This window comes from Microcaecilia unicolor, chromosome 8 (genome assembly GCF_901765095.1).
Source record: "Microcaecilia unicolor chromosome 8, aMicUni1.1, whole genome shotgun sequence".
NCBI lineage: Eukaryota > Metazoa > Chordata > Amphibia > Gymnophiona > Siphonopidae > Microcaecilia > Microcaecilia unicolor.
In genome coordinates this window covers 65451051-65470040 of record NC_044038.1, presented here as the reverse complement: position 1 = coordinate 65470040, position 18990 = coordinate 65451051, and the positions used below count along the sequence as shown (strand labels likewise).

General features: G+C 38.7%; 1 protein-coding gene across 4 annotated transcripts in view; it reads left to right on the top strand.

The window, feature by feature from the left end:
* The window catches only part of NAA60 (N(alpha)-acetyltransferase 60, NatF catalytic subunit), a 95969-nt gene extending 81117 nt beyond the window's left edge, over nucleotides 1-14852 (top strand). For 3 of the 4 annotated variants that reach the window (XM_030211403.1, XM_030211405.1, XM_030211406.1), the window contains 2 exons: nucleotides 669-860; nucleotides 10057-14852. In XM_030211403.1, coding sequence (XP_030067263.1) covers nucleotides 669-825 — 157 coding nt within the window. In that variant the 3' untranslated portion in view covers nucleotides 826-860; nucleotides 10057-14852. Of the gene's footprint in view, nucleotides 1-668; nucleotides 861-3915; nucleotides 3993-10056 lie in introns of those variants that run through there. The other variant, XM_030211404.1, reaches the window with a different exon arrangement.
* Nucleotides 14853-18990: the final 4138 nt, after the last annotated feature.

The following is an 18990-nucleotide window of genomic DNA, read 5'->3' as shown; positions in this document are numbered from 1 at the left end:
TGGACTGTAAACCAAGGGTTCATAGCCCACTTTAACACTCTCTGTACCTAAATACATAAAACATCTGCAAGCCTGAAGACTATTGAAGTGGTGTACATTTAGGTACAGTAGGTATCTTTCTGTTCCTGGAGGGATCACTATTACAAAAAGAGTTAAAGTGGGCTTTGAACCTGTCCTTTGGTTTACAGTCCACCGCACTAACAACTATGATGACCCTCTGCTGTGCATGGATGTCTGTGTGGCCATTTTCTAAGAATGCTGCTATACAGATGTCTATGCCCCTTGTTTTCCCCCATTCAAAATTTGGATGTTTCAGGTTGTGAAATGGATGTTCATGCTGGACGTTTCCAGCACATGAATGTCCATCTCACACATTTTCAAACAGGCTGTATTCTGTTCAGAAATACATATGAGATGGATGTCCGTTTGGAATGTTCTGATTTGATCCTTTCAAAAATGTCCCTCTGTATGTTAAGGTATTTGCTTACATTTAAATCCATTAATCCCCTTTGGGATATAATGAAACCAAATATCTGCCTGCCTTCAGTTTATAATTTAACATTTAAAAGAAAGGCATTTCTTATGAAATTAAATTCAGTAGCTTTTATGTTTTTCAATCGAACTTTCTTGTAAGTATGTGAAGTGAATTTTCCTTAATTAAGGTGCACCGACTACATTCAGCATATTGGATCAGCATTAGCCAATCTGAGCCCTTGTTCAGTTCCTCAGAGAATATACTATCAGGCACAGAACCTCCTTCGCAGCCTACTACCATGGTCTGGCATCTCTGCAAAGAGCGGCATTGAGTATAGTCGGACAATGTGACTGCCGTGGAAGCTTGCACATCCTAGAGAAGGAGGGTATGTATTGGGCTATAAAATATATTAGGCCTGATTATCTTAAAAGACATATACCTTTCCCTTCGCCTAGTATAGAAATTATAGTGGCAGCAGAGCCTCCTTTCAGCTCTTGATACCTTTAAAAAAAAAAATTGTGTCAGCGGATCATTCACTTTCATCAACCTCTAAATCCTCCAAGATGCCTCATAGATAGAGGAGGGGCTCTTAACTCCTTCCACATGGCTCAGTATTAAGTGCTGGTACTGCTTTGGCTGTTGCTGACTGCATAAGGTTTTTTTTGTTTGTTTGTTCATTTTAGAGTACAAAGACAAAAACACACTAAGGCTGTGTGATATGACCATTCCAAAGACCATCAAAATAATAACACCACAATGGATACGATGACATTCTGGGTAAAGATTTTATTCAGACATGAACCCGGTATAGCCATGTTTCGCCCTCAGGTTGTATCAGGTTCAAAGAGAGATGTGTGCCATTAGTGTTTAAGAAGTGCAGCGATGTGCAGACTGCTTAAAACGCAATCACTAAAGGACATTTTTTAAGTGAACATATGCATCAGATTTTATTCCTTTGTACTCCTGATGCAGCCTGAAGGTGAAATGTGGCCATGTTAGATTTATGTTTGAAAAAATCTTCAAAAAGAAAAAGACAACGCGGCTGAATAAACTGAGACATGGCCCACAGATCCAAATGGAAAGTCTTTATTATACTGACCCAACATGGCTGTGTTTTGGCACTGTGTCTGCAGTGGGGGTCATTACATATAGTGGAAAGCTGATTTGTGTTATAGTCACAATGTATAGAACTCATATACACAACAAACAAAGCTGAACACTGAAAACAATGTGTCCCTTATTGTAAAACTAGTAAAAAAGGCCCGTTTCTGGAACGAATGAAACGGGCGCTAGCAAGGTTTTCCTGGGAGTGTGTATGTTTGAGAGAGAGAGAGAGAGCCAGAGTGAATGTGCGGGTGTGTGACAGTGTGTGTGTGAGAATGAGAGTGTGTGACAGAGCCCCCTCCCCTGTTCCTAATGCCCCTCACCCCGTTTCCTCCCCTCCTTTTCCTCCTCCTTCCCACACTTTGAGTTCCTTAAGGCTTTCAAAAGTCTATGTACCCCCGTGGGCCTAACGCCCAGTATCTGGATACCCCACCGCTTTCCTCCTCACCCCTCCCCCAAGATGTAATACTTTCACATCCTTCATTTTTTAAAAAAAGTGTCCTATCTACCCTGTGTACAAATGCCCGGCATTCAGATTGTGTTCCTCTCGTAAATTTTCATTTCTTTCATTCATTCAGAACTTGCCCCCCCCCCCCCCCCCCCCCCCGAACACTTTTGGTTCCTTCAGTCTTTTAAAACTCTCCTATGTACCCTGTGTGCTAATGGCCAGCATTGAGATTGTTTTCCTGTCCCAAATTTGCATGTCTTTCAGTCATTCACAACTCCCCCCACTCTCCAGTTTAACACTTTTGTTTCCTTCAGTCTTTTAAAACTCTCCTATCTACCCTGTGTCCTAATGGCGAGCATTCAGATTGTTTTGCTTTGCCAAATTGTCTGTCACTGAGGTCAGTGAGTGCCTGCCTAGCAGACCACTTCCGGCAGGCACGGTCCCAAGCACATCCTGTTGGAGGTGAGAATTATTATATAGGATTTGTAGTGGCAGCAGAGGTCCTCCTTTCTCTTGTCAGAGTTTCTCAAAAGAACCATTGACCTCAGATTAACAAGAGTGGAAATAAGTAGCAACTGGTAGTTTCATCAAGTAGCATACAAATTTAATAGTTAAAGGTAATCAGTTTGCCTCTTTCTTGGCTGTCAACTTCTATTCCTGTTTACTTTTTTTTTCATAAAGATGTTATGTTTTTACGCCACTGTGTTTGCCTCATGTTAATGGTTTTTTTTTTTAAATTTTCCCAACCACCCTCAACCCCCTCTCCCCTGAAGTTTTCTTTTGGCTCTTCCTCTTATTAATTGTATTAATTTTTCTCAAAAGTTTAAATTAAGTTTTGCTGACAGGCAGTTCTCTGTGACAGATATAGTGAATGGCTTCAAAAGATGCATTTGTAGCTAGATGTCTATCACAGAAACACATACTATCTAACACAGATGCCTAGGACTGACCATAGTATCCCAAATTATTCCCATTGCACTTGGTGCTTTGGGGCATACAAAATGGAAGCCCTTTTCATTGAACATCCTGTAGTTGTAGAGAAGCAATTAGTTGAGAGGAGAGGAACAGTTCCAGTGGACCAGTAGGCCTACTGAGGGCTACTCCACTCCTAGGAGTGAATCTTCAAAGAAGTTGCAATGTAGAAAACCTCCAAGAACAGGAGGCTACATCCCGCTACTGAGTCCCAAAATATTCTAGGCCAAAAGCAACAGCTTTAGCACAGGAGCTGGTGGTGCAGGAGGACCTTACAGCCCTCCTTGATGCTGAAAACCATGGTACAGAATGTCTCATTGGTGCAAACGCTAGACTTGTTATGGGTAGTCACCCAAGCACCAGACCTGCTGTGAGAAGATTCAGCACCGAGAGTATCTGAGCAAGGAATATCTACCTGGGTCCAAAGGTAGATGACTCCTTATCTGGACCTTCCTCAGGAGCCATCAAAGGAATGCTTCCACTCAGTATGGAACAATTTTGGCACTGATTTGAGAATTGCTTTTGTGATAAACAGTGAGACAAGTGTTTGATATGTTTCAGTGTTGGTCACTATGCTTTCAAGGTGATTTTGCACACAAGAGATCCCTCCTTAGACCCGAGGAGCTTTAAAACTCCAAAATCCATACTCTCACCACCTTCTGATCTGGCAAGTTCTTTTTTGACCAGTCACATAGGGAACACACAAAACAAGAACATCAAATGCATTTGAATCTTCTGGGGTACTTTGTGAGTGAGGCTGTGGAGGCGTCTTCCTTGTCTGATTTGCTATTCTCAGAACACTGTTCGGAGGAATCACTGGAGTGGTAAGACTGGGGTCAGTTAATGGGGTTGCCCTATGATCTTTAGCTGATGCTGCCTGGAAGAATCTCATTGTCTGCTGTTTACCTTGTCCCAGGTTCATACACAAAATGGAGGAGGGGTATCTTTTCCAGACCAAGAGGAGTCCAGAGCAAACATTTTTGGTTCATTACAATGCATTGATATCCTAGAAAGAGCTGCGGTGATGACCTGTGCTGAGGTGTTTACAAGGGCTTCAGTAAGAATGTGGCAAAAACCCATCTTGTGTGCCAGTGACAAGGAAGTTAGATCTTAATTATAAAGAGCATCAAGCCCAGGATTTGACATATTGCAGCTGTCACATCATTCCATGAAGAAAGCAAAGCATTTCAAGGAGCACTCAACCAGCAAGAGACTGGAAAGTCTTCTGTCGGGAAAAAGTGTAGAATTGCAGTCCACCAACTTTATGTATAATGTTTGATGAAAGGAGGCTAATTCTTGAAAGCTTGTCACAGATAGTTTTTTTTTTTTTTTTAACCAAAATAACAATGTATTACTTTAACGTTTCTTTTTATACTTTTTGACTGATGGGGTCCATACTGTGTTTATTTTACATTGTCCTGGTTTACTTGCTTTCATTGTGATCCTCCTGGGTATTTTTTTTTTATTATTGGAACATAAATGTAAATAAATAAAATTAGCTTGAGAAGGGTAGTTTAAATTGCTGTCTACGGCTCCGGAGTTTCATATGTCTGTCCTGGCCTGTGGTAGAATCTCCAGGGGTGGGCTACTTTTTTCTTATGCTATCCATAAATGTGTGATCAGATACCGATTGGTTAAATATATTTTCTATGAATCCTCCCATTTTGCAGCATTTGTATCAATTAAACGGAACACTGAGGGGTGATCTACCTAGTGTTTGGCTCTCGTATTATAATAGGATTCCAGGGGCACGTTAGGTTATAATTTGTATTTACAATTTCCTTAATTCTCCATTGTTTGGAATCTTGGAGTCTATTTGTGGACTTCAGTATGATTAACGGAAAATCTTTCTTTTTCTCATTTCTTTATTGCTTTAATATTGCTATATGCTTAATGTTGTCATACTTTTCTGTACGAATAGTAATTTTTTTGCTTGTTTAATGATTGAAATATTGATAAATAAAAAAATTTAAAAAAAAGAATCTCCAGGGCTGAGTAGCCACATGTCGCTCTTCAGGATTTTCCAAGGTACTTCCTTTCAGGCTAAAGATTTTTGATACAGGTAGAATGCAGTTCATTTTTGCTGTTTTCATGCTGGTAGTTTCTTCCTACTCCTTGTGGCTTTTAGCTTAATCAGAACCAGTTTCCCTTGGCCTACAGCACTGTGATGGTTGGTTTCCTCTGTTCAGCTCAGCCCATACATTACAATGAAAGTCCTTGGGCAGGGGCCACAAAATGTGGTATCTTTTGGAACCAGGATAATATGGTTCCTAAGTCTGATCCCACTGATCGAAACACTGTCCAACAGGCGTTATGAAAACTTCTGTACCACTGGTCATGGTCATTTTAGAGAACAGAAGCCCAGCCTGGGAATTAAATCCAGGTCGTTTGCATGGTAGTGTGTAGCACTGGCGTATGAACTACTGGCCTGGTTGTAATTTTTTCAGGATTAAATGGGAGAGATCTGAATTTGCTTGTTTGAGAATTAGCTTGTTTCTAGCATTGCTTATAAGCATATTGATACAGGCTTCCCCAGCCCAAGATTGACACTTGCCTGACTGTCAGGAGTTTCTTAAAAGAAGTTTATTCGGCTGTTTTAGTAAGGCCTTCAAGCTTGGAAAAAACGTGGCTTTTAATATATATACAGTTAAAAGACAGCAATTATGTACAGGTTTGCAACGCATAATTATAACTTCAGTATATATTGGATGACTTAAAATACCACATTAATTTGTTTTTTGTTCATTTTAATGATATGTGGTCCTGTTTGTTAAAGCAGACCATCAAGACAGCAGTTTATTTCATCATTTTTATTTATATATATATATAAATAAACATGCTGCCTCAATGGTGGTTCGATCCAAAAGACAGAAGAAAACCAATCTATAGTCTTTAATTTGTCAACCAAGATTCTTAGTCCCATTCAGACTCAGGTTCTTAGTATGGGTTTGACGTTTGTACCCACACAACTTCATAATACTTTTGATATACGGGTTAGTTTATATAAGTTCTTTAGAAAACTACGATTAAAACTGTATTTTGGTAATGATGAAATACAAGATAATGATTTGCAATATGATGAAAATTGTACATTCCTCCAAAAATATCGTTTGCCTTCGACTTGGCAACCGTATGGACCAGTAGATTCAGCGATAGCCACATTCCAACAGTGGGTCTTACATGATTTAAAGAAATTAGAACAGGTTGATAGGTTAAGTCAACGAAATCTATCATATGCACAACATCAGGCAATAAAGGATTTACAAGAAGATAAGAATATAATAGTGTTGAGGGCGGATAAAGGAGGTGGTGTAGTGGTACAGGATATAAAGAATTATATAACAGAAGCCGCTAGACAGCTGAATGATATAATATTCTATCAAAGTTTAAGTGAAGATCCCACTGTAAACCTTCAAGAACGGGTATATGTTTTGCTTAAAAAAGCAGCTGATGATGGAATCATAACTATTCGTGAATTTCAATATCTATTTAAACAACATCCTAAGATTCCAATGATCTACTTTTTACCTAAAATTCACAAAGACAGACATAAACCCCCTGGTCGCCCTATAGTTTCTGGGTGTGATTCCCTTTTTGAACCTTTATCTCAGTTCCTTGATTTTCATTTACGACCATGTATGGGGAACATTAAATCTTATGTTAAAGACTCGGGCCATTTGTTGCAGATATTACAGTCGATAAAAATACCTAATGATGTTACATAAGTACATAAGTACATAAGTAGTGCCATACTGGGAAAGACCAAAGGTCCATCTAGCCCAGCATCCTGTCACCGACAGTGGCCAATCCAGGTCAAGGGCACCTGGCACGCTCCCCAAACGTAAAAACATTCCAGACAAGTTATACCTAAAAATGAGGAATTTTTCCAGTCCATTTAATAGCGGTCTATGGACTTGTCCTTTAGGAATCTATCTAACCCCTTTTTAAACTCCGTCAAGCTAACCGCCCGTACCACGTTCTCCGGCAATGAATTCCAGAGTCTAATTACATGTTGGGTGAAGAAAAATTTTCTCCGATTCGTTTTAAATTTACCACACTGTAGCTTCAACTCATGCCCTCTAGTCCTAGTATTTTTGGATAGCGTGAACAGTCGCTTCACATCCACCCGATCCATTCCACTCATTATTTTATACACTTCTATCATATCTCCCCTCAGCCGTCTCTTCTCCAAGCTGAAAAGCCCTAGCCTTCTCAGCCTCTCTTCATAGGAAAGTCGTCCCATCCCCACTATCATTTTCGTCGCCCTTCGCTGTACCTTTTCCAATTCTACTATATCTTTTTTGAGATACGGAGACCAGTACTGAACACAATACTCCAGGTGCGGTCGCACCATGGAGCGATACAACGGCATTATAACATCCGCACACCTGGACTCCATACCCTTCTTAATAACACCCAACATTCTATTCGCTTTCCTAGCCGCAGCAGCACACTGAGCAGAAGGTTTCAGCGTATCATCGACGACGACACCCAGATCCCTTTCTTGATCCGTAACTCCTAACGCGGATCTATTTAGTTACACTAGATGTAACATCTTTATACACTAATATTCCACAAGGGGAAGCGATGCAAATGGTTGAAGATCTTTTAAGAACACTCCCCTTATCAGCGGCGAAAATAGAGCTGCTTAAAGGGATAGCTAAGTTAGTGATTTTCCATAACTACTTTAAATTTCGTGACTCATTTTTTCATCAAATAAAAGGTGTGGCGATGGGAGCCACAGTTGCTCCCACGATAGCCTGTTTATATATGAATGATGTGGAAGAGCAATTAATATATCCATCTAACCTTTTTGAAGGAGTTCTAACCTGGTTACGGTATATAGACGATATACTGCTGATTTGGAGTGGCTCAGAGGAATCACTGGAGGAATTTTTAGAATACCTAAATACTATTAGTGCACACATTAAGTTTACACATCATATCGGTGGTTGCACCGTTAATTTTTTGGATGTGAATATCAGTGTGGATAATGATAGATTTATTACAAAAGCATTTCGTAAAGATACAGATAGGAACACGATTCTTCACTACCGTAGTCATCATCCGCAATCATTAAAAAATAGCATTCCTGCCAGTCAGCTATTACGAATTCGTAGATTATGTAGCTCTCGAGAAGAATTTAGAACTCAAGCTAATCAGATGGTGGAAAGGTTTGCTCAACGAGGTTATCCAAAAAAAATTTTGAGAAAAGCTACCAAAAGAGCTTTTAATTTTCATAATGAATGGTGTCAACAAAGGAACCACAAATTAAAGCATGAACCACTAACCTGTGTTCTGCCATATACGTTAAAATCTAATGAGATTGTTCAGATTATTAAAAAACATTGGTCACTTCTTACCATCCACGAAGAATTTAAAAATACTCCACGTTTTGCCTTTTCCAGAGGCATAAATTTGGGTGAATATTTAAGTCCAAATAAGAATTGGATAAGTACTAATGATAGTAATATTGGCAGCCACGGGATATGTGGCCACTGCGTTTATTGCAAATTTGCAATGCAAGTTCAATTTGTGGAAATTCCTTACTCTAATGGTAAGAAATATATATTAAGAGATACCTCAAACTGTGAGACTAAAAATTGTATTTATGGTATTCAATGTCCCTGCAAATTGTGGTATATTGGTCAAACGACTCAGAAAATTAAGGCAAGAATTGCCCAACATTTAAGTAGCCTACGCACTGGTCGTAAGGAGGCTCCTATTGTTACTCATTGGCAACTAAAGGGTCATAATATTCAAGATTTACGGTTTGTAGTATTAGGCCAAGTTAATCCGAAAAATGGAGGTAATATCCCTTTAATGCTGTTACGTAGAGAACAGCGTTTAATTTTCAGGTGGAATACGGTCACACCTTACGGCCTTAATAAAGAAATAGAATGGTTAAGCCTCTAATAGGTAATGGATAAATACTGAATCCTGATGTAGGTTTCTACGCATGTGTGGGCGTCTAAGGAGACGACTCAGAGAAAGAATAATGTCGAGTGCCCAACAGCCTGCGTAGGCCGGTAAGCTAATGCTTTATTATGTGTTTAGAAATATGAAGTATGTAGAATAGAGAGTGATATATTTATTGTTGTTCATTTAGATCACGAACCCTGAAGACGCTCTGAGGAGCGAAACACGTACGTGTTGGGTTTTGGTGAAAGAGAAAGAAAAAATATTGTAGAATTTAAACCAAGGAAGTCTTCACATTTCTTAGTTTGAGGGAAACAATTGAAGACTGAATTAAAATACTTATAATAAAATAGAAAATCATATGATTTGCTAATTAAGAGGAGAAAGAATGGATTTGTTATGAAGAATTACAGAAGATATATATTCCTGTTTACCAAGTAAAGCTACAACGGACTACACTTTTACAACGGAAAGTTGTTGTTAGCGGAAGAACATTGAAAACTTTAAAATGATTATGGTCACAGAAGATAAAGCATGAAATTTGTGATTGATTATATTAAGAGCAATACCTAGAGACTTAATTGGCAAATATATATTGACAGTCATATGTGTGTTATAATATCTGAACATTTTAACGTTATATATAAAAGTTATGTAGGTATGAATGAAGAATGAATGGTTTATTGTGGGTTTTAACATATTGAATAATAATAAGATTTTGTAATTGTGTTATAATGAAATAAAGATTGAATATAATAGTTATATTAGAATTTGCTTATATATATATATATATATATATATTCTAAATTAAAAGCTTTCCTGGCTGAATACCCCTCGTGTCACATCCTGTCAGGAGCAATCTGAAAGAATTCTGAAATAGAGGACTGAATCCACAGAATGGCCTGTCATTAGGCAAGCACATGAGTTCCCAAATACCTGTGACCTCCTTTCCCTTGAAGTCTGCCTCATTAATCAACTTTCTGCTCCTAAATATTATCTGAAGAATTATATATAGTAATCCACCTTCAGAGGCACAATAATAAAGAACATATTGCAAGTAATGAGGAGTTGGTGTTAAGTGTTACTTATTTTGTTCTCTGTTCCTAATGTCCATATTTTTTGTTGCCTTTTTTAATAGGCTGTTTCCGTCCTCCAGTACTGAGATGATTGTTGCTGGGGATAAAGAGAGAACTCTTCTCGTGGTAAATGGAATTCCATCCTGACGGCCACAGCCCTTAATATTTCTTGGACCAGAATGACACTGACCAGGCTCGAGTACGAAGCAGTCCTCATTCAGCTCCTGTTGGACCACTTTCAGCTGCTTTCATTGCCTCTTCACTTCTGCATAGGTGAATCCTCCTCTTCTCTCATGCGCTGGCCTATGGATAGTGTATTCAAAAGCAGAGGTGGATTTTCCTCTTCCTAGCCATGTCTTGATAATCGTGGTATAACTTTTTTCCTTTTTAACTCTGCATTTTTGCATGCTCTACATTTACTGTTGCCTTGCTAAACACTAGCAATGTTGATGTATTTTGCATTTGCTAACTCACTGGTCCCTGTTTTTACAGATAATATTTCCCCTTAGAATTCTGTGAAACACTCCAACAGCGTTAAAATTCAGAGTTCAAGGTATTCAAAATTTTATTCCTGTTTTTTTTTTTTTTTACCTGTTTTGAATTTGTTTACATTTTTCTTACTTTGTTTACCTTTCCATTGGATTAACTCTTACGTTTATGGTGGTGATTATGAAGACTAGCAATTCTGTGCAGGTTAATTTCAGAAAAGTCACTGAACTCTAGCACAAAGCAAGCAGGTACCCAGTGGAGAACATTGATTATTCATACCTGTGCATGGACACAGAAGGGTTTGGAGGATTCTTTACAGATTTTCCTAGGTAAAATAAAATATGAGGATAGAATCTGGTTTTTTTTTTTTGGGCATTCCGTTCTCCAAAAACGAGGCTTGCTTAGGAGATTTTGGACCTTGCTCTGGTATAATCCTGACAATAGAAGTAGTAAACAGGTTGATTTGCTGTAATAGTTTTCTGTGTTGCTCTCCCAATTCCAGAAGGTTGGCAGTGGTTTATCCTTGCTTGCTTGCATCTTCTAAAGCTTTGCTTCCTAACAGGATCACAGTACTTGGTGCTGTTTGTTCTGCCCTGTGCAGAATAGATTGAGGAAACTCATAAATCGTACTAAATAGGGCATTCGTCTTTATTTAAATCTTGGCTTCCGTGGCAGGGTCTTAGTTTCTTTTGAAAAGAGATAATTTAGGAGAAGAAATCAAAAAGTACTTTTAAAGGCTTTCAGTTCTTTTATGTTCTAAAATTCTGATAATCCCACTGGCAGATTTTCTTAGTTTATCCACATAAGCTATTCTGCCTCCTAAAAAAAAAATTTTTTTAAGCTATTCCTATTTTGATCAAATTGTTGCTTGATACATCCTTCACCTTGCTTTTCAAAAGTTGATGCACATTGTGTACGATTACCCCTCCCCCCCATTATTAATGTTTGGCAAGAAAACTGTTCATAACATTAACTCAGAGTTTTCTTTAATATAACTGATTCCATAGAAATATAGAATATGATTGCATATAAGTACAGCAGGGCCCATGCAATTTGTGTGAATTACTTCCCTTTATTAGGTGTATGAGAGAGAGGACGAAATAGTAAATCTGATTTTGTGTTTCTGGAAAATGACATAATTGAATGAATGTCTCTGGATATTTGTGCAACTTCTGACTTTCCTTTGCTAAGACTTTGGATGCTGGAGCTGATCTTTCTGTTATCAGTCTACACCAGGTCTTAACTGTTAAACCAGCTGAGTTTCTAAGGTGTATGCAGCATTGTAGGAGCAACCTTCCTGGTCTCTGCTTTCAGCCTTGTTCACTGTGGAGTCATCTTGCCCATTTTGTTTTTTTTGCCACATAGCAGCAGTTCAGAAAAGAAGATATTAAAAGAGATTTGGCTGAAAACAATAATCTGTTCCTATCTGCAAATGATTTTCAGAATGCTGAGCAGGAGACATCACCATGGGAATTCCATTAACACTTTCCACTCTGCTCACAGACGTGCCCACATATACCCAATTACTGAACACACACGTTCCTTTCTTTCACATATAGGAGCCATGAGACTGCTGTAAACATGGTGTGTGGTATATCAAGTCAGGAAATAAAATGAAATTAATTTCCAGCTTCCATAGCTGTTAATACATTCTCTTGGTTATGCTTAAAAATTCTTAACATTTTACAAGAAGTGAAAAATGATCTGGGACAAGTCATAGTTTTTAATGTTACCCGTTATAACATTTTAACTCTTATCCTATTTTTCAGTACCACTTAGTTTTCCCTGTAAAATCCATCTCTGTTGGGCCAGTACCTGTTTTCCCACCGAGGATGGTAGTATTCTCGTTTTAAAAACTGCTTAGTCCTGCCCTCATGCCTACATTATTCAGTACTGCAATCTTGTAAGCTTTGATCCTAATCTAAACCTTTCATTCATAAGTTTTGCTCTCATACTCAAGTCCGTTGTAGCTTATACTCCATGTATGTGAGCAAGCTAGCACTTTCTCATCTTCTCTGTCTCACTCGCACACATTCATGGCAAAATCAATTCTTAAAGACTATAGGAATTTCGGAAGACAAGTGTAGCTCTCCCTTAGCAATGATACAGTAGCAAGCACCAACCATTCACAAGGACTACATGCAATCAGTTCTGTTACTTTGACCTGTCTTTTGTGCAGCACACACAATCCATTGACTTACAGATCACAATATCTTTTCTGGTATACGCAACATGTCTGAATACCAGGTATATAAAAAGTAACAAAATTCATAACCTATGTAGAAAATACAAAACATTTATTTTCAGGAAGAAAAAAAATCATTTAAGCTAAAATGCTTATTCATAAGCTTTTCTTTAGGGCTACGTGTGTGTGTGTGTGTGTGTGTGTGTGTGTATATATGCATGTTGCATGTAGTAGTTTGTTGTATGACTCCCCTGTATTGTGTATTTGAGATTATTGACTGTTGAAATCTAAGTGAGGCAGATGAGTATTTCTTTCATTGATTCTCTATGCTTTCTGTTCTGGATTGCCTGCTATAATTAGTTCTGAGCTATTAAGGCATGCTATCTTAGGAGGGATGGAAATACGGTCTGTGAAGCTCCAATTTTATATAGAATGTAGTGATTGGAATTGAGATGTCCAGGTTGGGATTCGCTCTATTCCAGTGGTATTTTAGAAAATAAATCTGCCACGGTGGAGCCATTTCGTATATGATACACATTTGTAAATTTGGCATTTCCACATGGAATAGGGCTTCTAAAATAACTTCCTTAGTGTAGTCGCAAGCAGGCATGTCCTTGTTGATGGATTGTAGATCTACTGATTAGACAACAATTGCAAGGCAAATTATGCAAAGGGAGATGTGATTTTTTTTTTCCTGCAGACATACGAGCCTTGCAATTATCTTTTAACATTGTCCTGATTATGAGAGCAGGTTATTTTCATCAAAGATGTTTATTTTCCCTTAATCTGCCCATTGATTCTCACAGCATTAGGTTATATAAGTGCTTTTGGGTATCTTTACGTTTAACAGAATGGTGACTAGAGCGTAGGCGTAGCAAAGTGTTGATCATTTCTTACCTGTATTTTTAGCTGCCATCACAACAGGACATGTTTTCTGTAGATTTCTCTGCCCAGTTCTAGATGTTGGTGATGGGAGAAGAACTCAGCATGCCCAAAAAGGAATATATGTTCACACTTATAATACATTCTCATCTTTGCTGTGGTATACTTTGGCAAGGTATCCCACCACAATCCTGTCAGATTCAGGATTACGCTTGAGATAAATTTGCATACATTGCTTTCAGAGCTTTCAGAGCTATCTCATGTACGCACAGTGGGATAATGTGAAAACTGAATTGGCCAGGTATGCTTCCAGGAGAGGGTTAAGAGGCACTGGCCCTAGTGTATGTATACATGCTACTGTGTATTGTTGTTTTGCAAATCTGCTGTCTCCCAAGGGCTCATGAGAATTGTTGACTAAATCTGGAGTATTTGTAAGGAATGTAGCAGAAACAATTATTATAGCAAGCACCAGAGGCAATTTTAGCCAGAATGTTGCCTGCAGGTTGGTTGATCAGCAGATATGTATGGTCCTGTTTCACATGCTTGTTGGCCACAGTAGTATGAGGTCTTTTTCCTCCTTGTTTTAATATATGGGTGTGCTATTATATTGATTCACAGTATCTTTTGTGGTTTTCACACTTTTTTGCTTTAGCAAATCTGATCTGTGCGTGATTTTAACTTGAGATTCACCATATGGGGCAGCATAGGCCACTTGTTGCTTTTGTCATGTGTATCTGGTAAGCATGCTTTGCTTGCACATATTTGTTTGGCTGTCTCTGCTGTATTGATGTTATGGATTTCCTTCTAGTCTACAGCCCAGACGCTTCACTGCTCCTCAGCTTGTAAACCATTTGCTGTATATCTGCTCAGTCATGCTTGTGATGCGCTGTACGTCTCTGGGTATACATCAGAATGTTCATAAGTGGGTTTATTTAGTGATATCACAAGGACCAAGATTTACCGAGCTGAGCGCTGAGAGCTTGCTTGTCTGGGGAATCTCGTACCCTCAGCTGCTCTGGTTACAGAGGCCATTCTGGGGATGTTCTAGTTGTTTCTAGAATTCCAGAGATAAATAACTGCTTTAGAGCAAGGGTGGGCAAGTTTTTTTTTTTCCACCAGAAGTTGGGGTCTCCCTCCTGCATTCTAGTTGGGCAGTGAGGGGACTTCCCCTTTAGAAAGGGGCTCTGGTTAGACCGCAGGGGGAGGATCTCTCTTCATAAATGGTTTAAAAGAAAAAAAAGGAACAGGTGACAGTAGCTGATCTTTTTATTTACAAGTGGTGACATACTCCTATCTAGATTTAAAAAAAAAAGAAAACTTAAAAATAAACCCAGATAACAACAAATTCATTTCCATACAATGGATAGGCCCCATCCAAGAACAGACTTACGTGAATTAAAATAAAAATGAGGATTATGGAAGGGAAATAAGAACCGTGTGGGTTTATTTTTGTTGCCAGTCCGCCGTTTTTAACATTGTAAAGTCTCAATTTTTTTTAGTATTGTACTTCTTGCCTGTATAGTAAAATGGCCCACTCCTGCTCTAGAAGATCAGTATTAGCAGGAATTTATTTTAGTTTTGGAGTTTTTTTTTTCCTGCTCATAGCTATTTCAGTCCTGAAAGAAAAACAAGAGCTTATAGTTTCTGAAAGCTCCCTCCTGCATTGCCACCTTGGTTTTTTGAACTGAGTAAAGTGAGTGCTTCAGTTCTGATCCTATCCAGATCTCATGCAGCCACTACACCAGTTTACAGTGAACTACTTTTTAAAATATTTTATTGAAATAGTCAAATGGAGAATTTTTGTTGGGCAGAAAAGCTGAACGCCTTGTTTCAGTTTTTGGAAAACCAATGAGATCACAATTGCTGGGCAGCAGGTGTAGTGAATCTCTTTTACAATTATGTAGAATATACAAAAATGCCTAGTTGTATTATCATCCTGTGTAGTACTTGTTTATTTATTAACACTTGTCTGACCATGGCAGGGGCACTTTAAGAGGACCTACTATATATGTATGTAGATATATGTATATAAATACGTGTGTATTTTCAATTGGTGTAAAGAAAAACATTTTTTAACTTCCTTTTTACTTTTAGATTGTATTCTTTTAATCTATTTATTTCTTTAACATTTTTCTGTGTTGCTTGTATCAACTGAAGATTTGTTTATAGAAGGCATTTTAACATTGCTTCCAATGTTACGTTGGTAAATCTTTCCTAGCATTACCAACCAGAACTCCAGGGTATTCTGAGATTTGAGTCTGGTCCTAACTTTCATTCCCATCAGGTGTACTCTCATGCCTGTTTAGTACACACTGTTGATAAAGGGTTAAATGGCCCAGCCCGATAACTAATGCACTGCTTTACAGAAGACACAGGTTGGCATTGGATTCTCAGGCCTGTCCTTCTCTCCTTATGGGAGTGTCTTTGACCACTAGTCATTGCCATTGTTGAGTGCTGGGTGCACTGAATTGGGCTTTGTGAGCAGCCATGGTCTTTGGCCTCTCACCATGGACCATTAATAGAGTGGCATGGGAGGCTAAAATGGAGATGACTCTTGTTAGCTGCTATTGAAGGCATATGGCCCTATAGCTTAATAGAGGCAGAATGCTATTAACCTGAAAGCCCAGAAGAGCTGCTGGAAACAAGCCTCTGAATTCTAGGAGCTGTCCATTTGGCAGCAATATCCAAGGCCTTAAGTCAGTTTTCTAATGCAGCTTTCTGCTAATGTGCTCTTAGTGTTCTGTGCAGCAGAATGATTTGGACCAGATTGCATTGGCACAGTACTTGGTTAGGGTGACAGGGAGCGGATTATTTTGTTCTAAGGCAGATCTGGACCAAAATCCCACAGTAACCTGGAGTTAGGTTAGTTACCATGTAAAAAATAAAGAGCCTGCCTCCCCTTATTGCAGAAATTTGCTAATGCATAGTATACCACTTTATTTTTGTATCATGTGTAAGTGTTGTTCAGTAGAAAATCAACTGTGCACAGACTGCACTCGGATAATCTAGCAAATGAATAAATAAACTCTTTGGAACAAGTCTTCGGATCATTCTTTCCATATTAGCATCATGTCTGAGCTGCCCTCTCCCGTTGTTTAATTTCTCTAGTTATTTTATCCAGAATGTGTGTTTTCTGACCCTGGGACATGAAGGGTAAACAAGTGACATAATTCTACTGGAAGTTAAAATGAAATGATTTGTGTTCTGATTTGTATTTTAGTATGGATGAGATTATTGGTGTTTACCAACCCTCCCTGTGCTCATTGTTGTCAGAATCACACGTGGTTATCAATTACACTGATACATGTAAAGTATCAATAGTGTTGTTCAAAGTACTAAGCCAAAGTACTTTAAGTAAAAATAAATGTATATTTTAATACTTAAGTAAAAAGTTATTGTCTAATATAATACTATTTGAGTAAAAAATAAAAGTACCACAACTACAATGAATGCAACTATTAATGTTTTTACCCAACAACTTTATTGCTCTAAAATTCAATCCACTTTGCTTTTTGTAAAACTAAGTTTTTGAAAATGACCTGTCACTTATGCAAGTGTGCTTGTGAGTTATTAATCTAGCACAGCTAAAAAGGTTCAATAACTGCACTAGCAGAAAGTGGATTGACCTTCAGATCAGGCCAGTTTACAATATTACTGATGTCTTCTGACTAGGTCTGCAAGTTATGATCAAGGGAATCTCTGAAACACTTGAGTTCCATATAACAAAGAGTACTTTATCATCATTATTGTCATTATATCATCTGCCTTAGAGGTAGTGCTGTCTAATTCATCACTTGCATTTTCAGGCTTTCACAAAGTAGGCATCATTGCTGCTGTTCTAACAGTTTTTCATCTGATGGCAAACTCTGTTTGAATATCTTTGAGAATTAATGCAATAAAGTCAAATGTGTGGGAACCCTTCAGCTTTCTAAACAATGGGAGAGTGCTCAGAACCTGCTGATGATCTTCTCTTTAGCAAGATCTAAGCGTGCAGGCTTGCAAAGCAGAAGGCTCAGCACAAACACCCTACCGCCTGATCCAAGCTGACGTTATTTTTGCTGTGTTTTGTGTGCTGTTCTGAGCCATGGGAGTGAATAGGAAATGATCTCACTTGACTACGTTAGCATGCTATTTGAACTGATATTTGGTGCGCTCATTGTTCCCCATGCTAGAGCCCTGTAAGCATTCTGCACTAGTTAATGCGGGCACTAGTCCGGTGCTAATGACCTCTAGCATCTACTACTACTACAACAAATCATTTCTATAGTGCTACCAGACGTATGCAGCGCTTCACAGTTGAACATAAAGAAAAGACAGTCCCTGCTCAAAAGAGCTTACAATCTAAATCAGGACAAAACAGATAGGACAAATAAGGGAAAAGGGTAGGACAGACAGATAGGATACATAGGGAAAAGGGTACTATTGAAGAGAGGAAGACAAGATAAGGGTTAAGAGTAGGTGACAAATTAGGAATTAAAAGCAGCATCAAACAGATAGGCCCTTAGCCCGGATTTGAAGGTGGCCAGGGAAGGAGCTTGGCGTAATGGCTCAGGAAGTCTATTCCAGGCATAAGGTGCGATGTGATAAAAGGAACGGAGTCTGGAGTTAGCGATGGAGGAGAAGGGTGCAATTAGGAGAGGTTTGCCTAGTGAACAGAGTTCCTGGGAAGGAGTGTAGGGAGAGATGAGGGTGGAGAGGTAGTGAGGGGCAGCAGAGTGAATGCACTTATAGGTCATTTGCTTCTGAGCACCTGGGCCCTAGTGAGGACTGTGGCTACAGAATCTGGGCACGTGAGTTGGAAGGGAATATAAGATAGGGGGAAAGATCCTTGGGTAGTTGCTAATAATGGTTCATTGTATTGAATTCCAACTGTAGATCATATTCAACTAGAAAGCCAAGGAAACAAGAAAAAAACTACTGCCCTCTCCCGCAAGAAAAAAAAAAATCAGCCTTCAGAATTGGGCACAGTCTAGGAAAGGAAAACATAGATCAGGAATTGCCAAATTGTCAGATTTTCAGGAAGCAAGAATGTAAGTGTAGCCCTAGTCTCCCTTTCAACTTGTAACCACACCCCACACCTCTCAGGCTGGTTGTTGGGGAGGGGGTAAATGTTTGCTTTTGAGGTCTATCATCTCCTCCAAGCATTCTGCCAGCACACAGTTGCATCAACAAAACTCAGTGTTCTGACTAAAATAAATTTGCTGAACAAAATCTTTTAAGCTCCAGTCCAACTGTTTTGATGGATTTTTGTTACCCTCCTGCTATGAGCAGATAGGCAGTATATAAAATGAAGAAACAACTTAACACACAAGGACTAGCGCTGACTGCACATATTATAGCAGGACTTGCTTATCCACGCATACCAGAGCCAAGATCTTATTCTTGCACCTTTTCTGACATCATGTGCAACTTTCTTAGTCCCCTTATTTTCTAACTCCTG